Source organism: Erithacus rubecula (assembly GCF_903797595.1).
Source record: "Erithacus rubecula genome assembly, contig: scaffold_114_arrow_ctg1, whole genome shotgun sequence".
Classification (NCBI taxonomy): Eukaryota; Metazoa; Chordata; class Aves; order Passeriformes; family Muscicapidae; genus Erithacus; species Erithacus rubecula.
Window position 1 is genome coordinate 234,739 of NW_027636257.1, and position 18,264 is coordinate 253,002.

At 59.3% G+C, this 18,264-nt stretch overlaps 1 protein-coding gene and 1 long non-coding RNA gene across 2 annotated transcripts in view; one reads left to right on the forward strand and one right to left on the reverse strand.

Annotated features, from left to right (window-relative positions):
* LOC306815313 (Fc receptor-like protein 2) overlaps positions 1-13,803 on the forward strand; it is a gene marked incomplete at its 3' end in the record, with an annotated part of 113,103 nt that extends 99,300 nt beyond the window's left edge. The window contains exons 4-9 of the mRNA XM_079331899.1: positions 12,192-12,461; positions 12,551-12,749; positions 12,995-13,002; positions 13,416-13,437; positions 13,528-13,607; positions 13,694-13,803. Of these exons, the coding sequence (XP_079188025.1) occupies positions 12,192-12,461; positions 12,551-12,749; positions 12,995-13,002; positions 13,416-13,437; positions 13,528-13,607; positions 13,694-13,803 (689 nt within the window). The remainder of the gene's footprint in view (positions 1-12,191; positions 12,462-12,550; positions 12,750-12,994; positions 13,003-13,415; positions 13,438-13,527; positions 13,608-13,693) is intronic.
* LOC306815319 lies at positions 2,386-3,159 on the reverse strand. Its single transcript, XR_013777375.1, has 4 exons — positions 3,138-3,159; positions 2,715-2,736; positions 2,545-2,624; positions 2,386-2,458 (listed from the first exon to the last, which is right to left on the reverse strand). It is a non-coding gene; the product is annotated as an uncharacterized lncRNA (long non-coding RNA).
* Positions 13,804-18,264: the final 4,461 nt, after the last annotated feature.

The window sequence follows — 18,264 nt, forward strand, 5'->3', positions numbered from 1 at the left end:
GGCCTCACCTGGGCACCCTGTGGAGTTCCTGGTGCTCCTGCTCCATCTGCATGGCCAAGTGCTGTTCCCGTGGGGCACCTGCTCCAGCCGCTCCCGCCTCAGCAGCTGCTTCAGCTCAGCCTTCCTGGCCAGACAGTGTGAAGCACTGGCCACAGGCACAGGCACTGAACCATGCCCAGCACCAGGAAAAGCTTCAGGAAACCTTCCTGGCAGCCAAACCAGCTCCTTGTGGGCAGAGCTGGGGGCACCTAAGCCCCAAAATATTTTCAGTACAGCCACAGCTGCCCAAAATCCCCGGGAGAGGCAGCAGAGACATATGTTTGTGCAGAGGCATGGTTTAGCAGCAGGGCTGAACTTCAAGAACCCAGGCCCTAACTACAGCAGGTCATTAAGGGTCTGCTCCTCCTCCCTCTCCTCCTCTTCATCCTCTTTCTCCTCCTCCTCCTCCTGTGGCAGCTGTGTTGGGACCAGCAGTGGCCCAGGAAGAGCAGCAGCCCCAAACGTGCTCTGGAGCCCCTGAGGAGCCCTGGCAGTGTCAGCAAGGAGCACCTGCTTTCCTCAACATGCCAGGGGAATTCAACATTCCCAGAGCTGCTGTGCCAGGGCTGAAGGAGGAAAAGGCAGGGAGAGGCTGAGGATTTTCAGGAATTGTGGTGGAAAGGCACGAGAGGTGCTGCTGTGGGCCTGAGACCTGCCTGGGGTTGGATGGTGCCTTCCTTGCGTTCCCATCAGGGAGAGCGGTGGCGGGTGTTGCACAGGGTGTGTGCCTGGGCCGGGACACTGCTGCGCTGCCAGCGGGCACCAGGATCCAAGCTGCTGCCTTCGTCTCTTCTGCCTGAGTGCTGCCGGTGCTGGTTCCGGAACCGATTGGTGCAAAGCGTGAGTTTGCCAAAGGAGCGATTTGGGCTCGTCCCTCCCGCCCGAGGCCGCCATGGCCCCTGAGGGGTTGGAGCTGGCACCGGGGCGCCCCCTGCTGGGCGGGAGTGCTCCCTGCAGCGCCCCCTGCTGGCCGTGGCCATAATTTCACCAAACATGAAGAAACAGCCCTGAGCTGGTTGGAAATTTCTGTTCTTGTGTTGTTTTCTTCTGTTCTGCTCTTTTTAATAAATTTTCTAGTAATGAACTCTTACTCCTTTTCTTGCACTTTTGCCTGAAAGCCCCATAATTTTCATAGTTATAACAATTGGGGGAGGATGGTCCACTTTCTATTCCAGGAATGTTCCTGCTATCCTTGGCAGACATTTCTATTTTAAGCCATTTCTAACTCCTGTTTTCCAGCATGGATAGGGAAAACACACCAAAAGAAGACAGGGTCAGACACTTGGACTCATGCTTTGACTTTTAATACATCTGGTCACAAAGGGCCCTCTGCCATGGTCGAACTTCTGGTGACTCAGCCACTCAGGAGCTGGGTTTGGCAGAGTGTAACATTGCCCCCAGTGTGCCATGGCTGAAAGACAGACTGACACATGAGGCCCTGTGTCACCAAAAGCAAGGCCTGACCTAGCCCTGTCACACACAGGTCTTCCAAAATGTCTTGAGACATCCAACTTCTCATGTCAATGACATCTCACTTTGTGCCACGGTCTTATCCTGACTGCACAGGAAAAGGGGGAGGCTGCAAAACCCCCCCAGGACATTTGTAATATCATCGTGTTGGGAACATGGCACAGGAGGGGTTTGAGACAAGGGACAAGGGAATCCTGAGCACTGGTTTGTGTTGACAGCCCAAAATTGGAGAATCCCATTCCTAAAGTCCAACAGAACTGAACAAAGAAACACCAGCTCCACCAGTTGAACCAAAAAGCTGCATTCTGGTGCCAACAAGAGGGAAACGAGTCCTATATTCCCCTGTCACTGGGAGGAGAGATGAGGAGCCGTGGATTTACTGGGAGTGCTGAGAGGAGCATTGCAGAGGCACTGGGAGTACAGGGCCACTGAGAGAGAGCATGGGAACCACCAGAATGTACTGGGAGGAATGAAGAGGCACTGGGAGGGGAAATAGGGAGCCCTTGGTTGGTACTGGGAGCGCAATGGGGAGGGAATGGGGAAGAGTTTAAGGGTTCTGGGACTACTAGGATGTGGAATGGGGAGCCATTGCTTGTAGTGGGAGGGAAGTGGCTAAGCCCTTGGGGGTTCAAGGGGCATGGGGGGCTCTGGGTGCCCTGTGCAGGCTCTCATGTGAGCTCCCCTTTTGTGCCCATCTACCCCTGTTTGTTTGGCACCCATGGGAGCAGTGGGTGGCCACATAAGTGTGGCTGCCCATTGGTGGGGTCACCCAGTACCCCCAGTGCTCCCAGTACCCCCAGTGCCCCCAGTGCCCCCAGTGCCCAGCCATGCCCCGAGTGTCACATCACATTCCTGTAGATGTCCCCACATTCCTGTGGTCGCCCATGGGTTGCTGGCAGTTCTGCGTAGGTCACCTGGGGATCCTGCAGTGTGGTGGCACGGGGGGACACTGCGAGAGACACTGGCTGTGACATCCGGGTGGGGAGACACTCATGGGTGACATGTCCCTCTGTGTGTGTCCCAGCCCAGACTCACCCCCTGTCTGCTTGGTGCTCACGACGTGGGTGTACAGCACCTCCCCCTCCTCTGGGGGGGCCGGGGGCTGCGGGGGGATCCTGAGAGAATAAAGGGGATGTGTGGGAGGGAATGGGAAGTCTGGGGGGTTGGGGTCAAAGGCCAGAGTGTGGTTTGAGCCCCCCACTCACCTTTCCTGCTGCTTCCTGGCACCTGCAAAGAAAAGAGGGGAGGGGTAACTGTAGGGTCCACAGGGCCCTGACCACTCAGGAATCTTGAAACCTCACTGCACCCTCAATTTCCCCCAGGACCCCTGAGCACTCCTGGTGTCCCCCTGAACCCCTGTAGTGCCACAGTTCTCTGGAACACCCAAGCCCCCCAGAAGCTCAAGCCTGGCAGGGAGAGGGACCATTCAAATTCCTCCAGGATCACTGAAAGGATTCCCCAAATCCATGCAAGGCCTCCAACACCACCCCAAATACTTCCTGATGCTGAGCAAAGGACCTGAGCACTCAGAAGAGTCCAAATGAAGGGCTATGGCTGCTGCCCCATAAACCCAAAATTTCTGCAGTCCCACAGCTCCCCCGGCCTCCATTGTCCCCATTGTCACCCACCCATGTTTTTCCACCGGTGCCAACCCAGAGCTCCACCCACGAGCAAGACCAGGAAGAGGAAGGACCCGCCAAGGCTTGCAGCCACTTCTGGGGACAGAAGGGACACATCAGGGTCACCTGTCACTGCAGGGCTCCTGCAATCCCAATGACCCTGTGTGACCCCACCTGTGTTCCAGTGGTGTCTAGTGGTTCCCTGTGGTGTCACCTCCAGGGCCAGCTCTGGGCTGAGTGCCCGGAACACGCGGTGCCCGTCCTGTCTCAGCTGGTTGGTGGCCACGCACTGGTAGGTGCCCGAATGTCCCACATCGATGGCCCCAAGCTCCAGGAGGGGACCCCGGGCCACTTTGTGCCCATTGTGCAGCCAGGTGAAGGTGACAGGGTCTGAGCCCACCTGCACCAAGCAGCGCAGGGTCACGGGGTCACCTGGGCGCACCTGGAGTGCCGGGGGACCGGGAGTGATGGTGGCATTGGCCACGGGCACTGTGGGGACGCAGACAGGGCTGAGGCCGGGGGGGAGGGGCTGCTACCTGTTGTGGGTGGACAGGGGAGTCTGCATGGTGGCACCTGGAGACAGAGGGACTCCTTCACCCAGGACAGTGACCCCATGTTACTGGGAGTCATTTTGTGGTGTGGGATGCAGCCATGATATGGATGAGGGATGGGGGATGAGAATGGGGTGAGGGTGAGGCAAGGGTGGGTTGAGGGATGCTGTGTCCAAGGGTGGGGATGGTCGTCACCTGGTGGGGGTCATGGAATGGTGTGGGTGGGATGTGATGGATGCCATGAGGCACATCAACGGGGGCATCACCCCAATGCCAAGGGTCTCAGTGCTGTGGGAGGGTCACGCTCAGTCAGGTGAATGTGACCTGATGTGCAGCGGGGGATGTGACAGTTGGGTTAGGGATGCATGGCTTGGATGTCTGGGGTGGGGACACCTGGAGCCAGATGGTCCCAGTTGCCTTGGTCTGTGACACCCAGTGGTGAGGGCTGTGAGCTGGGCTGGGCTGGGGATGGTGTGAGGGGGTGAGGTGGAATGGGAATATGTGGAATCGGGGACAATGTGGTTGGAGTCACCCTCACCCTGAGGGTCCCACTCACCTAGGAGAGTGACATGCAAAGTGGGGCTCTGGGCCACACTGTCACCATCACTGCGCCAGCAGTGGCAGTGGTGATACAGAGGGGATAGGAGAGCTGGGGTGCTGTGGCGGCTCCCCGTGCCCATCCCCACACTCACTGTGCACCGTGACGCTGAGCCGGGCGCTGCTCTTCCACACGGCCCCTCCCTTGGAGTGCACCTCGCAGCTGTAATTCCCCGAGTGGGAGACCCCCACGGCGGGCACCAGGAGCTGTGGGGACCCCTGCGGGCCCCCCACCAACTGCCCGTCCCGGTAGAAGCGGTACAGGAGGGGGGCTGGGGGCCGCAGGTGGCTGGGGGTGCTGAGGCAACTGAGATTGAGGGGGGACCCCTCGACGAGCTCGGGGGGACCCTCCAGCATTAGCACCGGGAAGAGCTCTGGGAAGGAGAGGGTGGTGGTGAATTTGTTACCCCTAGTCCCTGGGGAGGGGCTCTGGGGGTCTTGGGGGGGCAGCTGTGGGGCACTCACCGTGCACTGTCACTGGCACCTTCGCCGACTCCTCCCACCCCCACCCCCAGTATTCCACCCAGCCCCTGCAGTGGTAGCGGCCACTGTGGTGCAGCTGCAGAGGGGACAGGGACAGTGTAGTGCCATCGTGGAGGCTCCCCAGTTTCTTCCCATTGCGGTAGAAGGACACCGAGGTGACTGAATTGTTACGCCAGCCCCGGCAGCGCAGTGTCACCATGTCCCCCTCCAGCAACGTCCGTGCCGGCACCTGCAGCACCAGCCAGTCTGGGGGACAGGAGGGATCTGTCACAGCCGATGTCACCAGGATCCCCCATTGGGTCACACCAGGGGTCCCCAATTCCAGCACGGAGGTCCCCACGCACTGGGATGCTCTGTGATGTCTCCAGAACAGGGGACAGGCTCTGGTCACACCAGGGGGTGACACATGGAGCTGAGTCCAGCCTGAGCCTGCGGGGTCCCTGTTATGTGCCAAACCACCCTCACCATTTAACATCCTCACAGAGGTGCTGAGCCCACTTCTGGGTCTGTAACATGTGTAGGTGCCACTCCCAGTGACAGTGAAGCTGTCGGGTCCCTCCTGCCACCAGCGCCGCCCGTCCTTGTACCAGGTGGTGGCACCGGCGGTCCCTGAGCCTTGGCAGGTCAGTGTCACCCGGTCCCACAGCACCGCCGGCGTCCAGGGGGGATCCACCAGGAGCTGGGTGCTCTGGGCACCTGTGGGTGACAGGGGACACCAGCCTGCCAGGGCCACCACGGGGCAGGGGACAGCAGGGCAGGGACATGGCATCCCCCGAGGACTCACCAGTGAGGCCGAGGGTCTGGACTGTAAGGGAGAAGGGACAGGACTGGGTGGGGGTGGCCCTGCAGGGACAGAAGTATCTGGGGGACCTGGTGTGGCATCTGTCCCCAAACTGTCCCCACGGGAGCACTGGTGTAGCACAGAGGTTTTGAGGACAAGAACACCTCACTCACCCTGGGCTGAGGCAGGACATAGGGACACTGTGGACACCCCATGTGCTGTCCCCACAGCCACATCCCCATGGCCCTGTGCCCATGATCCCATTCCCATGGCACCTTACCCCATGGCCCACCTGCATGGGATGTGGCCCTTGTCCCTGTCCCTGCATCTCTGTCTCTCTGTCCCTGTCCCCACAGCTGCCCTAGCCCCAAGGTACCTTTTGCCACATCCTTGTCTCCACATCTCTATCCCCCTGTTCCTGACACCACATCCTAATTCCCCTGTTCCTCTCCCCACGATCACCCCATGGCTCTGATCACACTCATGTCCATGCCCGTGCCCTTCCTCTTCTGGCCTTGGGGATCTCAGGGGACCCCACAGCCCCCCTGTGCCCTTTCCCCACTGCTCTCTGCCTCCCCAGGGCCCATCCCCAGGGCGTCAGGCCCATGCCCGGGGCACTCACCCCACAGGAGCAGCGCCACCTTCCCGGCCATCTCGGTGTCCCCGGCCATGGGCACTGGCTGTCACTCGCTGCTGGGGCCACCCGTCCCCTGGCTGGCGGCTCTTGGGATGAAGGGACAGGAAACGAGGTCACATCTCGTCCTCATGTGTAGGTGGCCCTTGGTGGGGGCAGGGTGTGGAGAGGATGGGGGCAGGGTGGGGACATTGTGGTACATGGGGGTGATGGTGGCACATGGTGGGGACAGGATGTTGCCAGAATTTGCAGGCTGAGACGGGGCAAGGAGCCAGGGATGGGTGTCCAGGGGACTGGGGTGCCAGGGCTGGGGGTCCAATGTGTTGGGTGGATTCAGACTGAGGGATGAGAGCCCCAGAACCACGTGGCATCCAGGGATTTTTTTCGTGGGTTGGATTCCAGGAATGGGGTTCCATGGGTGTGGGGGTCCTGGGTGAATAATGGTCCCCAAGGGAATAGGGGTCCAAGGGTCTGGAACTACCAGGATGAGGGTCCTTGGGTAAGGAGATCGTGGGGAATGTCAGTCCTTGGATGTGGGTCACAGGGAAGAGGGGACAGAAGGAATGGGGGTCCCCATAGTTGGGTTCCCAGGGAAATGGGGAGTGCCAGGGATGGGCAGTGGCTTGTCTGTCCTGTGGGTCAGAGCTTCTTCCCTTCATGCTCAGATTTTGGGGTGACTCAGGATCTCACATTGTCCCCCTTAGGTGCTCCTTTCCTGGGGAAGCATCACTTGGGGGTCCTGGGTAATTCTGCTTCTCTGCCCTCCCCCGTCCTTGACTTTTTCCTCTCTTTATTTCTGTTTTACTCGTTTTCCTTACTTTTGTGCCATGCCCCCTCACTCCCAGTTCCTGATTCAAAAATCCTGGGAAGCACCTTGGCAAGGAACAGCATGAGGGAACCCCAGAGAGGGAGAAAAGAGGGTGGGGGGGTCTGCAGGGTGGGGTGGGGAGGCTGTGGGGGATGTGGGTGTTTGGCTGTGCTCCCCCAACACTTTCACTTTCTCTCTCCTGCAGCAGAAGGAAGAGGCTGTTTGTGCTGAGAGTCACAGGGGGTGAGTTCTGCCCTGGGGACACATCCAGGGGGTGCTGCCTGAGGGAATCCTGTTCTGGGGGTGACACGTTCTGGGTGGATTTTGTCCCAGTGGTGACATATCCCAGTGGGGGAGATCCTGTCCTGGGGGATGGAGGATCTGGGCAGGGTCCCTGGACACATTCTCTGAGCAAGTCCCTGTCCAGGGTAGGGCACATCCTGGAGACCCCTGTCCTGGGCAGGGGGGCCCTGCCAACCCCCTCTGTCCTCAGTGGGGCACTGTGACCTCTGTGACCTCTGGGGTGCCCCGACTCAGGGTGTGACCCACCCACTCTACACCCCCTCATTGGCTGGCCCCGCCCATCCGAGAGCCTCAATCCCCATTTGGGAACCCTCACAGGTGCAGCACCTCGGCCCCATTGCACAGCCCACCAAGATCATTCTGTGGGTGAAAATCCCCAGCAGGGCTGACTGGGGGGAACAGACATGGGCTGGTGCCAGTCAGGGAGGGCACAGACATCCCAAAAACACCCAAAACACAACCCCACACTTAAAACCCCTGCAGGGCCTGAGTGCTGGCAACCAGGAGATGGATGAGACCCTCCCCATGAAAAACTTGTGAAGCTCTTGGGGGGCTTCCCCCTCCCTGTGCTGCTCGAAATCAATTGCACACAAGGTTTCTGTCCTCAGATATGGGAACACTTTGGGTTTATTTCATTTGTAGAGAAATCCTGTTCCAGATTTCCCAATTTTACTCCTCCCCTGCAGGATCTGAGCCAGCAAGAGCAGCTGGGGAATGGAGCCCCAGGCAGGAGGGAGTTCCCAAACTCCTACTCCTTGAAGCCAGTGGCCATCCAAGTGTGGGCCCAGCCATGGCCCAGCCCCAGTGCCCAGGGATGGGCATTGGCCAGCCCTGCTCTGGCCAGCCCCAGGTGGCAGCCAGGACCTGAGGCTCCCCCACCCCCTTGGCTTTGATTCTCGCAGCTTTCGAGCTGCTGCAAAGGTGAGAATTCTTTCTGTGGCCAAAAGAGGCCTGGCTGTGGTTTTCTCAGCCCTGCAAGAAGCACAAAAGCCAGTCTGAGCCCAAGCAGTGGCTCTGTGAGGGCCTTTGATGGTTTTCAGAGCAGGGCTGACTGGAAACTGCCCCTGCAGGGGCAGCTGTGAGGGAACCAGTCCAGAAATGCAGCAATTGGTCATTTGGTGCCTGTCCCCAAGGCATTGAGAGAGCCCCAGAACTGCTGGAAATCCCACAAGGATCTGCTCAACAACCTGACCAGGACCTTCCTCCTTGAACAAAAAGTGCAGCCCTCTGAAACCTACCAGAAAGAATGATTGGGTTCTGAATGTGGACACCAGTAGAGAGGGAAAAATGTGGAAATATGGAGCAGGGGTTTCACACGTGGCTCTGGGGCACAGGGGTGTCCCAGCAGGAGCAGGGAGTTCCCAGGCAGGGGAATTCAGGGCAGGGTGCAGTGGATTTACCAGGGAATCAGAGCCTGAGCGACAAACGGGCATTTACACAGTTTGCAGTGGAACCAAATGTATCTGGCATTTCCCATCATAGGGCAAGGTCAACACAGGAATCACCTTAAGTTTGGGCACTCCCGAGGTGCCAGGGTCACACTGGGGACAGTGAGAAAGCTCAGGAACCCCAGGACAGAGGTGCCCAGGATGTGCCAACTCTGGGACAGGAATCCCCAAGGATGTGGCACCTCCAGAACGAGGAGGCCCCTGGGATAAGACCCAGGTGTCACCAGCCCAGAGGAGCCCTTTTCTCTCAGAGCAGAACCCCTCTGGATGTGTCCCCACAACAGAATCCACGTCCTGGCCTCAGTACAAACAGCCTCTTCCTTCTGCTGCAGGAAAGAGAAAGTGAAAATCTTGGGGGAGCACAGCCAGAGATCCTCATCCCCCACAGCGCCCCAACCACTACCTGCACACCCCAGTCCCCTTTTCCCCTTTCTGGGATGGCCCATCTCTTACCTGCTCAGGTGTTCCCTGGGATGTGTGAGCCAGGAAAAAGCCCAGGGGTGTGTGGGGCAGAGAGGCAGAACCTCTCAGGACAAGTCTGGGTGCCCCCCTGGCCATTAACACCCTGTGGGGGCTGTGCTGGGCACAGAGTCAGCCAAAATCTGAGAAACCCTGTGAAGGAGTTGTGACCTGTGTGCCCACCCAGCCATTGCACATCCCTGTTTCCCCCCGGGAACCAAATCATGATACCCCTGTTCTTTTGATCTCTCCTCCCCTCTCTTGGACAACAGTCCCAGCTCTCCCATTGCCCAGCACCACCATTGCCTTCATCCCATCCCAATGGCTGTTAGTTCCACCACAAACCCCTTCCTGAGGGTCCCTTTTTTCCCCTGACCACCATGCCCTGGACACCCATCCCTGGCTCCCTGCAACACCTCAGACTCCAAATTCTGGCAAAACTCTGTCCCTACCATATTCCACCATCACCCTCACGTCTCACAAGATCCCTACCCTGCCCCCATCCTGTCCCCACCCTGCCTCCACCAAGAGTCACCTACACGTGAGGACAAGACGTGACCTCGTTTCCTGTCCCTTCATCCCAAGAGCCGCCAGCCAGGGGACAGGTGGCCCCAGCAGCGAGTGACAGCCAGTGCCCATGGCCAGGGACACTGGGATGGCTGGGAAGGTGACGCTGCTCCTGTGGGGTGAGTGCCCCTGGGCACGGGCCTGACGCCCTGGGGATGGGCCCTGGTGAGGCAGAGAGCAGTGGGGAGGGGGCACAGGGGGGCTGTGGGGACCGCTGAGGTCCCCAAGGCCAGCAGAGCCAGGGCATGGGCATGTACTCCAGTGTGATCAGAGTCATGGGGTGGCCGTGGGGACAGAAACAGAGGAACTGGGATGTGAGGATGGAAACAGGGGATTGGGGTGTGGAGACAAGGATGTGGCCAAAGGAACCTTGGGGTTGGGGCAGCTGTTTGGGACAGGGAGACAGGGATGCAGGTACAAGGGTCACATTCTGTGCAGATGGGGCATGGTGACAGGTGCCATGGGAATAGGATCACGGGCACAGGGCCATGGGGATGTGGCTGCGGGTACAGGTGCTTTAGGGCAGGGGGAGGTGACCTGTGCACACATGGGGCGTCCACAATGTCCCCATGTCCTGTCTCAGCCCAGGGTTACTTCAGTGTTTCTGTCCTCAAAACCTCCATGCTACACCAGTGCTCCTGTGGGGACAGTTTGGGGACAGACACCACACCAGGTCCCCCAGGTGCTGCTGTCCCCATGGTGCCAGCCCTACCCAGCCCTGTCCCTTCTCTCTTCCAGCCCAGACCCTCAGCCTCGCTGGTGAGTCCTCGGGGGATGCCATGTCCCTGCCCCGCTGTCCCCAGCCCCGTGGTGGCCCTGGCAGGCTGGTGTCCCCTGTCACCCGCAGGTGCCCAGAGCACCCAGCTCCTGGTGGAGCCCCCCTGGACGCCGGTGGTTCTGTGGGACAGGGTGACACTGACGTGCCAGGCCTCGGGGACCGCCGGTTCCACCACCTGGTACAAGGACTGGCGGCGCTGGTGGCAGGAGGGACCCGACAACTTCACTGTCACCGAGAGTGGCACCTACCAGTGTAAAAGACCCAGCAGTGGGCTCAGCCCCCCCGTGATGGTATCACAAGGTGAGTGGGGATCTGAAATGCTCAGGGTGGCTCCCTGATAGGTCTGGTTGGGTTTCACTCGGTGAATGGATGCACATCCCTCGTCTGCTGAGAGCCTGTCCCCTGCACACAGGGACAGCTGTGTCACGGGGGTGCTCCTGCTGTCTCTGGGACCCTCCCATGCAGTGGATACTGCACCCAGATATCCCCGGTGCTGTTGCCACCCACTCTGGACCTGTCTTGGGCTCCTCAGTGTGACGCGACTCTCTGCTCCCACAGACTGGCTGGTGCTGCAGGTGCCAGCACGGGCACTGCTGGAGGGGGACACGGTGACACTGCGCTGCCGGGGATGGCAGGACAATGCTGTCACCAGGGTGCGATTTTACAAGGACGACAAGGAGCTGAGGGGGTCCCTCAAAAACACAGAGCTGTCCCTGTTGCCCCTGGAGATGCACAACAGTGGCCGCTACCACTGTGGGGGCTTGGTGCGAGCAGGAGCAAAAGCGTCAGCACCGGTGACAGTGACAGTGCACGGTGAGCACCCCCACAGCTGGAACCCCAATATCCTGACACCCCCAAAGCCACTTATCAGTGTACTCAGAACCACCGTCCCCACCCCCATCTTCTTCCCAGAGCTGATGCCTGTCTTGGTGCTGGAGGGTCCCCCCGAGCTCCCCGAGGGGTCCCCCCTCAATCTCAGCTGCCTCAGCACCCCCAGCCCCCTGCGGCCCCCAGCCCCCCTCCTGTATCACTTCTACCGGGATGAGCAGTTGGTCGGGGGCCCGCAGGGTTCCCCGCAGCTCCTGGTGCCCACCGTGGGGGTCTCCCACTCGGGGAATTACAGCTGCGAGGTGCGCTCCAAGGGGGGGACCGTGCGGAAGAGCAGCTCCTGGCTCAGCGTCACGGTGCGCAGTGAGTGCAGGGATGGGCACGGGGAGCCCCCACAGCCCTCACAGGTCTCCCATTCCTGCTCAACCCTCTGCGTGCTGCCCTGCCTTCTCAGCTCTCTCTCTGGTTCCCCACATCATCCTTGCTGGTTCCTGCATCCTCCACCAGATCCCCACATTTCTTCCTGGGTGTCCCTCTCCCTCTCTGATGTCCCTCCATTGTCCATGGCCCTTCCATCACTGTCTGGGTCCCCAAAATCTTTCCTGTGCATCCCTTCAACTTTCACCTTGTGTCCCCTCTCTGAATATCCCATCCTTCCCTGGGGTTCCTTCCTTCCCTTTCGAAGCGTCCACCCCACTTCACCCCTTTCAGCCTCACTGAGATCCCCCCACCCCCTCTCTGATCCTCCCACTCTCTGAGTCTCTCACTCCCCCCTGCTGTTCCCCACTCTTCCCATGTCCCCAATCCCTCCTATGTCCCCCTGCAGGGGTTCCGCCCTCAGGGGTGTCCATGTCCGTGCAGCCCCCCGGGGCACGGGTGGCAGTTGGGGACCGCCTGGTGCTGAGCTGCACGGTGGCCATGGGGACAGGTCCCCTGTCCTTCTCCTGGCACCGGGGAGGCTTGGGGTCACCTCTAAGCAGAGGACCTGACCTGGAGCTGTGGAACCTTGGGGACAATGACAGCGGCCACTACCAGTGTCGGGTGAGCGATGGGGACAACGTGGCTGAGAGTGTCCCCCTGAATGTCACTGTCCTGGGTGAGTGGGGTCCCCAGACTGAGGTGACACCACCCAAAGCATTCCCATCCCCGCCTCACCAGGTGCCAGCCCTGTCTCTGTCCCTGCAGTGCCCGTGGCCAATGCCACCATCACTCCCGGTCCCCCGGCACTCCAGGTGTGCCCAGGTGACCCCGTGACCCTGCGCTGCTCAGTGCAGGTGGGCTCAGCCCCTGTCACCTTCACCTGGCTGCACAATGGGCACGAGTTGGCCCGGGGTTCCCTCCTGGAGCTTGGGGCCGTTGATGTGGGACATTCAGGCACCTACCAGTGCGTGGCCACCAACCAGCTGGGACAGGACGGGCACCGTGTGTTCCGGGCACTCAGCCCAGAGCTGGCCCTGGAGGTGACACCACAGGGAACCACTGGACACCACTGGAACACAGGTGGGGTCACATGGGGTCATTGGGATTGCAGGAGCCCTGCAGTGACAGGTGACCCTGATGTGTCCCTTCTGTCCCCACCAGTAGCCGCAGGCCTTGGCGGGTCCCTCCTCTTCCTTGTCCTGCTTGTAGGTGGAGCTGTGAGTTGGCACCGATGGAACAACATGGGTGGGTGACAATGGGGACAACTGGGGGCCCCGGGGACAATGGGGGCCATGGAATTGTGGGACTGATGGGGCGGCACCCACAGCCAGTGGCTTAAGCACTCAGAGTCTTTCCCAGAGTACTAAAGGGTTTGTAGGGGTGTTGGAGGCCTTACAGGGATTTAGTGGTTTCATACAATGGTCCTGGGTAGAATTTGGAGGTTGAGCCATTCTACCAGGCTTGACATTCTGGGGGCACAGAGCACTGGGGTGGTTCAGGGGTTCTGGGAGGCACCAGGGATGCTCATGGGTCCTGGGGGAAATCGAGGGTGCAGTGGGGTTTGATGATTCCTGAGAGGGGTCAGGGCCCTGGGGACCCCACAGTTACCTCTCCCCTCTTTCCTTTGCAGCTGATAAGAAGCAGCAGGAAAGGTGAGTGGGGGGCTCAAATCACACTCTGGCCTTTGACCCCAACCCCCAACACCTCCTGTTCCCTCCCACACATCCCCTTTATTCCCTCAGGGCACCCCCACAGCTGTTGGCCTTTCCAGAGGAGGGGGAGGTGCTGTACACCCACGTCATGTGCACTAAGCAGACAGGGGGTGAGTCTGGGCTGGGACACACTCAGAGTGACACGTCACCCATGAGTGTCCCCCTGCCCAGATGTCACAGTCAGTGTCTCTCACAGTGTCCCCCCGTGTCACCACACTCCAGGATCCCCAGGTGACCTATGCGGAGCTGCCAGCAACCCATGGGCGACCACAGGAATGCGGGGACATCTACGGGAATGTGCTGTGACACTTATGGCACTGGGGGCACTGGGGGAACTAGAGATCCCTGCCCCATGTGTTCCCTCCCCCTTGGTTCCCGTGGCTGCCCACTCTGCCCAGGATGCGGCCACGAATGAAAAGTCCCCATATGGGGTTGCCCAGAGCTTCCCATTCCAGTGCTCCCAGTTCCTCCAGGGTCTACCCATTCCTCCCCCATTGCCTTGGGGCACAGGATGTTTGTGCCTCTTATTGGACATAAAACACAGCATCTGAATTAACCCAGGAGAAATAGTGTTCTGTGTGTTTAGATCTGCAGGCTCAGCTTAGACCTAGGAGAGTCCTGGTCAGGTTGTTGAGCAGATTGTTGTTGTCTTTGCAGCAGTTCTGGGTCTCTCTCAGTGCCTTGGGGACAGGCATCAAATGATCAATTGCGGCATTTCCGGACTGGTTCCCTCACAGCTGCCCCTGCAGGGGGGCTTTCCAGGCAGCCCTGCTCTGAAAACCATCCAAGGGCCTCACAGAGCCACTGCATGGGCTCACACTGGCTTTTGTGCATTTTGCAGGGCTGAGCAAACCACAGCCAGGCCTTTTTTGGCCACAGAAAGAATTCCCACCCTTGCGGGAGCTTGAAAGCTGTGAGAATCAAAGCCAAGGGGGCGGGGGAGCCTCTGGTCCTGGCTGCCACCTGGGGCTGGCCAGAGCAGGGCTGGCCAATGCCCATCCCTGTGCAGTGGCCATGGTGAGAAGGTCCAGAAAACTTTCCTTGCATCCAAAGAAGCATCTTGTAGGCAGAGCTAGAGGCATCTGAGCCCCAAAATATTTCCAGTTCAGCCACAGTAGTGCAAAATCCCTCAGAGAGCCAGAAGAGCTGTGCTTTTGTGCACAGGGGTGGTTTTGCAGCCCAGCTGACCTTCATGAGCCCTGACCCTAATTACAACAGATCATCGAGGGCCTGCTCCTCCCCTTCATCCTCCCCCTTTCCATCCTCCACCTCCTTCTCCTCCCCCTGTGGCTGCTGTGTCAGGACCAGCAGTGGCCCAGGAAGAGCAGCAGCTCCAAACGTGCTCTGGAGCCCTGAGGAGCCCTGGCAGTGTCAGCAAGGAGCACCTGCTTTCCTCAACATGCCAGGGGAATTCAACATTCCCAGAGCTGCTGTGCCAGGGCTGAAGGAGGAAAAGGCAGGGAGAGGCTGAGGGTTTTCAGGAATTGTGGTGGAAAGGCACAAGAGATGCTGCAGTGGGCCTGACACCTGCCTGGGGTTGGATGGTGCCTTCCTTGCGTTGCCATCAGGGAGAGCGGTGGCGGGTGTTGCGCAGGGTGTGTGCCTGGGCCGGGACACTGCTCCGCTGCCACAGGGCACCAGGATCCAAGCTGCTGCCTTCGTCTCTTCTTCCCGGGAGCTGCCGGTGCTGGTGCCGGGACCGATTGGTGCAAAGCGTGAGTTTGCCAAAGGAGCGATTTGGGCTCGTCCCTCCCACCCGAGGCCGCCATGGCCCCTGAGGGGTTGAAGCAGGCACCGAGGCGCCCCCTGCTGGCTGTGGCCATAACTGCTCCAAAGATTAACCAACAAATCTGAGCTGAAATTTCAGTTCTTGTCTTGCTGTTTGTTGAGTTGTCCTCTATAAATTTCCTAGAAATGAACTATTATTCTTTTTCTAACATTTTTTTCTGGGAATCCACATAACTTCCACATTTATATCAATTTGGTGGGACCACTCCTCTTTCCATTCCAGGAATGTTCCTGCTTTCCTTGGCAGATGTTTCACTTCAAAATCAAGACTGTTTCCAACTCTTGGGTTCCAGCATGGATGGGGCAGACACTCCAATACAAGACAGAATAAGACACTTGGGTACCTCATGCTCTGCCTTTTAAGCTTTTTGGCCACCATAGGCCACTCCCAAGGTGGGACTCCCAGTTACTTGGCCACTCAGGAGCTCAGTTTGGCAGAGTGCCCCATTGCTCCCAGTGTGCCATGGCTGACAGACTGACTGACACATGGGGCCCTGTGTCACCAAAAGCAAGGCCTGACCTACCCTGCCCCACACAGGAGTTCCGAAATATTATGAGACATCCAACTTCTCCTTTCCCTAGCATCCCACCCTGAGCCATGGCTTGATCCCCACTGCCCTGGAAAAGCGGGAGGCTGAAGAATATCCCCAGGGGTTTTGTGACATTATTGTGTGGGGAACAAGGCACAGGAGGGGTTTGACACAGGACAGAAGGGAATCCAGCGCACAGGTTTTAGTGGGAGCCCAAAATTGGAGAATCCCATTCCTAAAGCCTGAGAGCTGGACAAAGAAACACCATCTCTGCCAGCTGAACCAAAAAGCTGCATTTTGGTGCAACTAGGAGAGCAACAAGTCATGTGTTTCCCGAGCACTGGGAGGAGAGATGAGGAGCTGTGGGTGTACTGGGAGTGCTGACACGGGCGTTGCAGAGGCACTGGGAGTACAGGGGCACTGGGAGAGAGAATGGGAATCATCTTGATCTACTGGGAGCAATGGAGAGGCACTGGGAGGGGAAATAGTGAGGCCTTGAGGGTACAGGGAACAGAGTGAGGAGGGAATAGGGAAGTGTCTGAGTGTTCTGGGAGTACCTGGATGTGGAATGGGGAACCACTGGTGTTAGTGGGAGGAGGGTGGGGAAGGCCTTAGGGGTTCAGGGGGCATTGTGAGCTTTGGGTGCCCTGTGCAGCCTCACACTTGACATCCCAATTGTGTCCACTAACCTGTGGATCATGAGCACCCATGGGAGCAGTGGGGGGACACACATGTGTGGCTGCCCTTGGGTGGGGTCCCACAGTGCGCCGAGAGCCCCCCATTGTCCCCAGTTCCCCCAGTGCCCTTAGAGCCCCCAGTATCCGTGGAGCCACCCCCATGCCCCCAGTTCACCCCAGAGTCCCCCTGTGCCCAACTGCGCTCCGAGTGTCACAGCACAATCCCATAGATGTCCCCGCATTCCCGCGGTCGCCCATGGGTTACTGGCAGCTCTGCATAGGTCACCTGGGGATCCTGCAGTGTGGTGGCACGGGGGAACACTGCGCGAGACACTGGCTGTGACATCTGGGCAGGGGGACACTCATGGGTGACGTGTCCCTCTGCATTTGTCCCAGCCCAGACTCACCCCCTGTCTGCTTGGTGCTCACGACATGGGTGTACAGCACCTCCCCCTCCTCTGGGGAGGCCGGGGGATCTGGGGGGCCCTGAGGGAATAAAGGGGATGTGTGGGGGGAATGGGAGGTCTTGGGGGTTGGGGTCAAAGGCTAGAGTGTGATTTGAGCCCTCCCACTCACCTTCCCTGCTGCTTCCTGGCAGCTGCAAAGGAAAGAGGGGAAGGGTAACTGTGGGGTCCCCAGGGCCCTGACCCCTCTAGGAATCCTCAAACCCCACTGCACCCTCGATTTCCCCTAGGACCACTGAGCAGCTCTTGTGCTCCCCAGAACTCCTGAAGACCTCGAGTGCTCTGAATCCCCTTGTGTCCCTAGAAGCTCAAGTCTGGAATGGAGGGAGAACCTCCAAATTCCCCCCAGATCACTTAAAAATTTCCCAAAATCCGTGCAAGGCCCTCCAGCACCACCCCAAAACCTTCCTGATTTTGAGTAAATGTCCTGACCACTCAGCACTGCGCATGTCAGGGACAGCTCTGTGCCCCTGAGGGACTCCTCCAGCTCTTCTTGTCCTTGTAAAATTGCACCCTGGTGACAGGCTTGTCCTGCCAGCCCCGGAAGTGAAGTGTCACTTTGTTCCCCTCCAGGAGTGCCCGGGCTGGCACCTGCAGCACCAGTCGCTCTGCGGGACAGGAGGTTCTCGTCACACTGAGGAGCCCAATACGGGTCCAAAGCGGGTGCCCATGGAACCAGGGACATCTGGCTCTAGTGTCTTCTGCACGGGAGAGTCCCAGGGACACCAGCAGCAGCCCCATGGCACAGCTGTTCCCATGGGATCCCACCACACTGGGATGCACTGGGATGGACTGGGATGCGCTGGGATGTCCCTGTGTGCAGAGGACAGGATCTCACTGCATGAGGGGTGTGAGGCCACAAACAGAGTGAAAGCCAGACAGACTTATTAGGGAGCCCCCTTGAGCATTTCAGATCCCTCCTCACCATTTGACACAATCACAGTAAGGCAGAGCCCACTGACAGGTCTGTGACACTTGTAGGTGCCACTCTCGGTGACAGTGAAGCTGTCGGGTCCATCCCACCACCAGGGCCACCCGTCCTTGTACCAGGTGGTGGCACCGGCGGTCCCCGAGCCCTGGCAGGTCAGTGTCACCCGGTCCCACAGCACCGCCGATATCCAGGGGGGCTCCACCAGGAGCTGGGTGCTCTGGTCACCTGCAGGTGACAGGGGACACCAGCCTGCCAGGGCACCACGGGGCTGGGGACAGAGGGGCAGGGACATGGCATCCCCCGAGGACTCACCAGCGAGGCTGAGGGTCTGGGCTGGAAGGGAGAAGGGACAGGGCTAGTTGGGGGTGGCCCTGCAA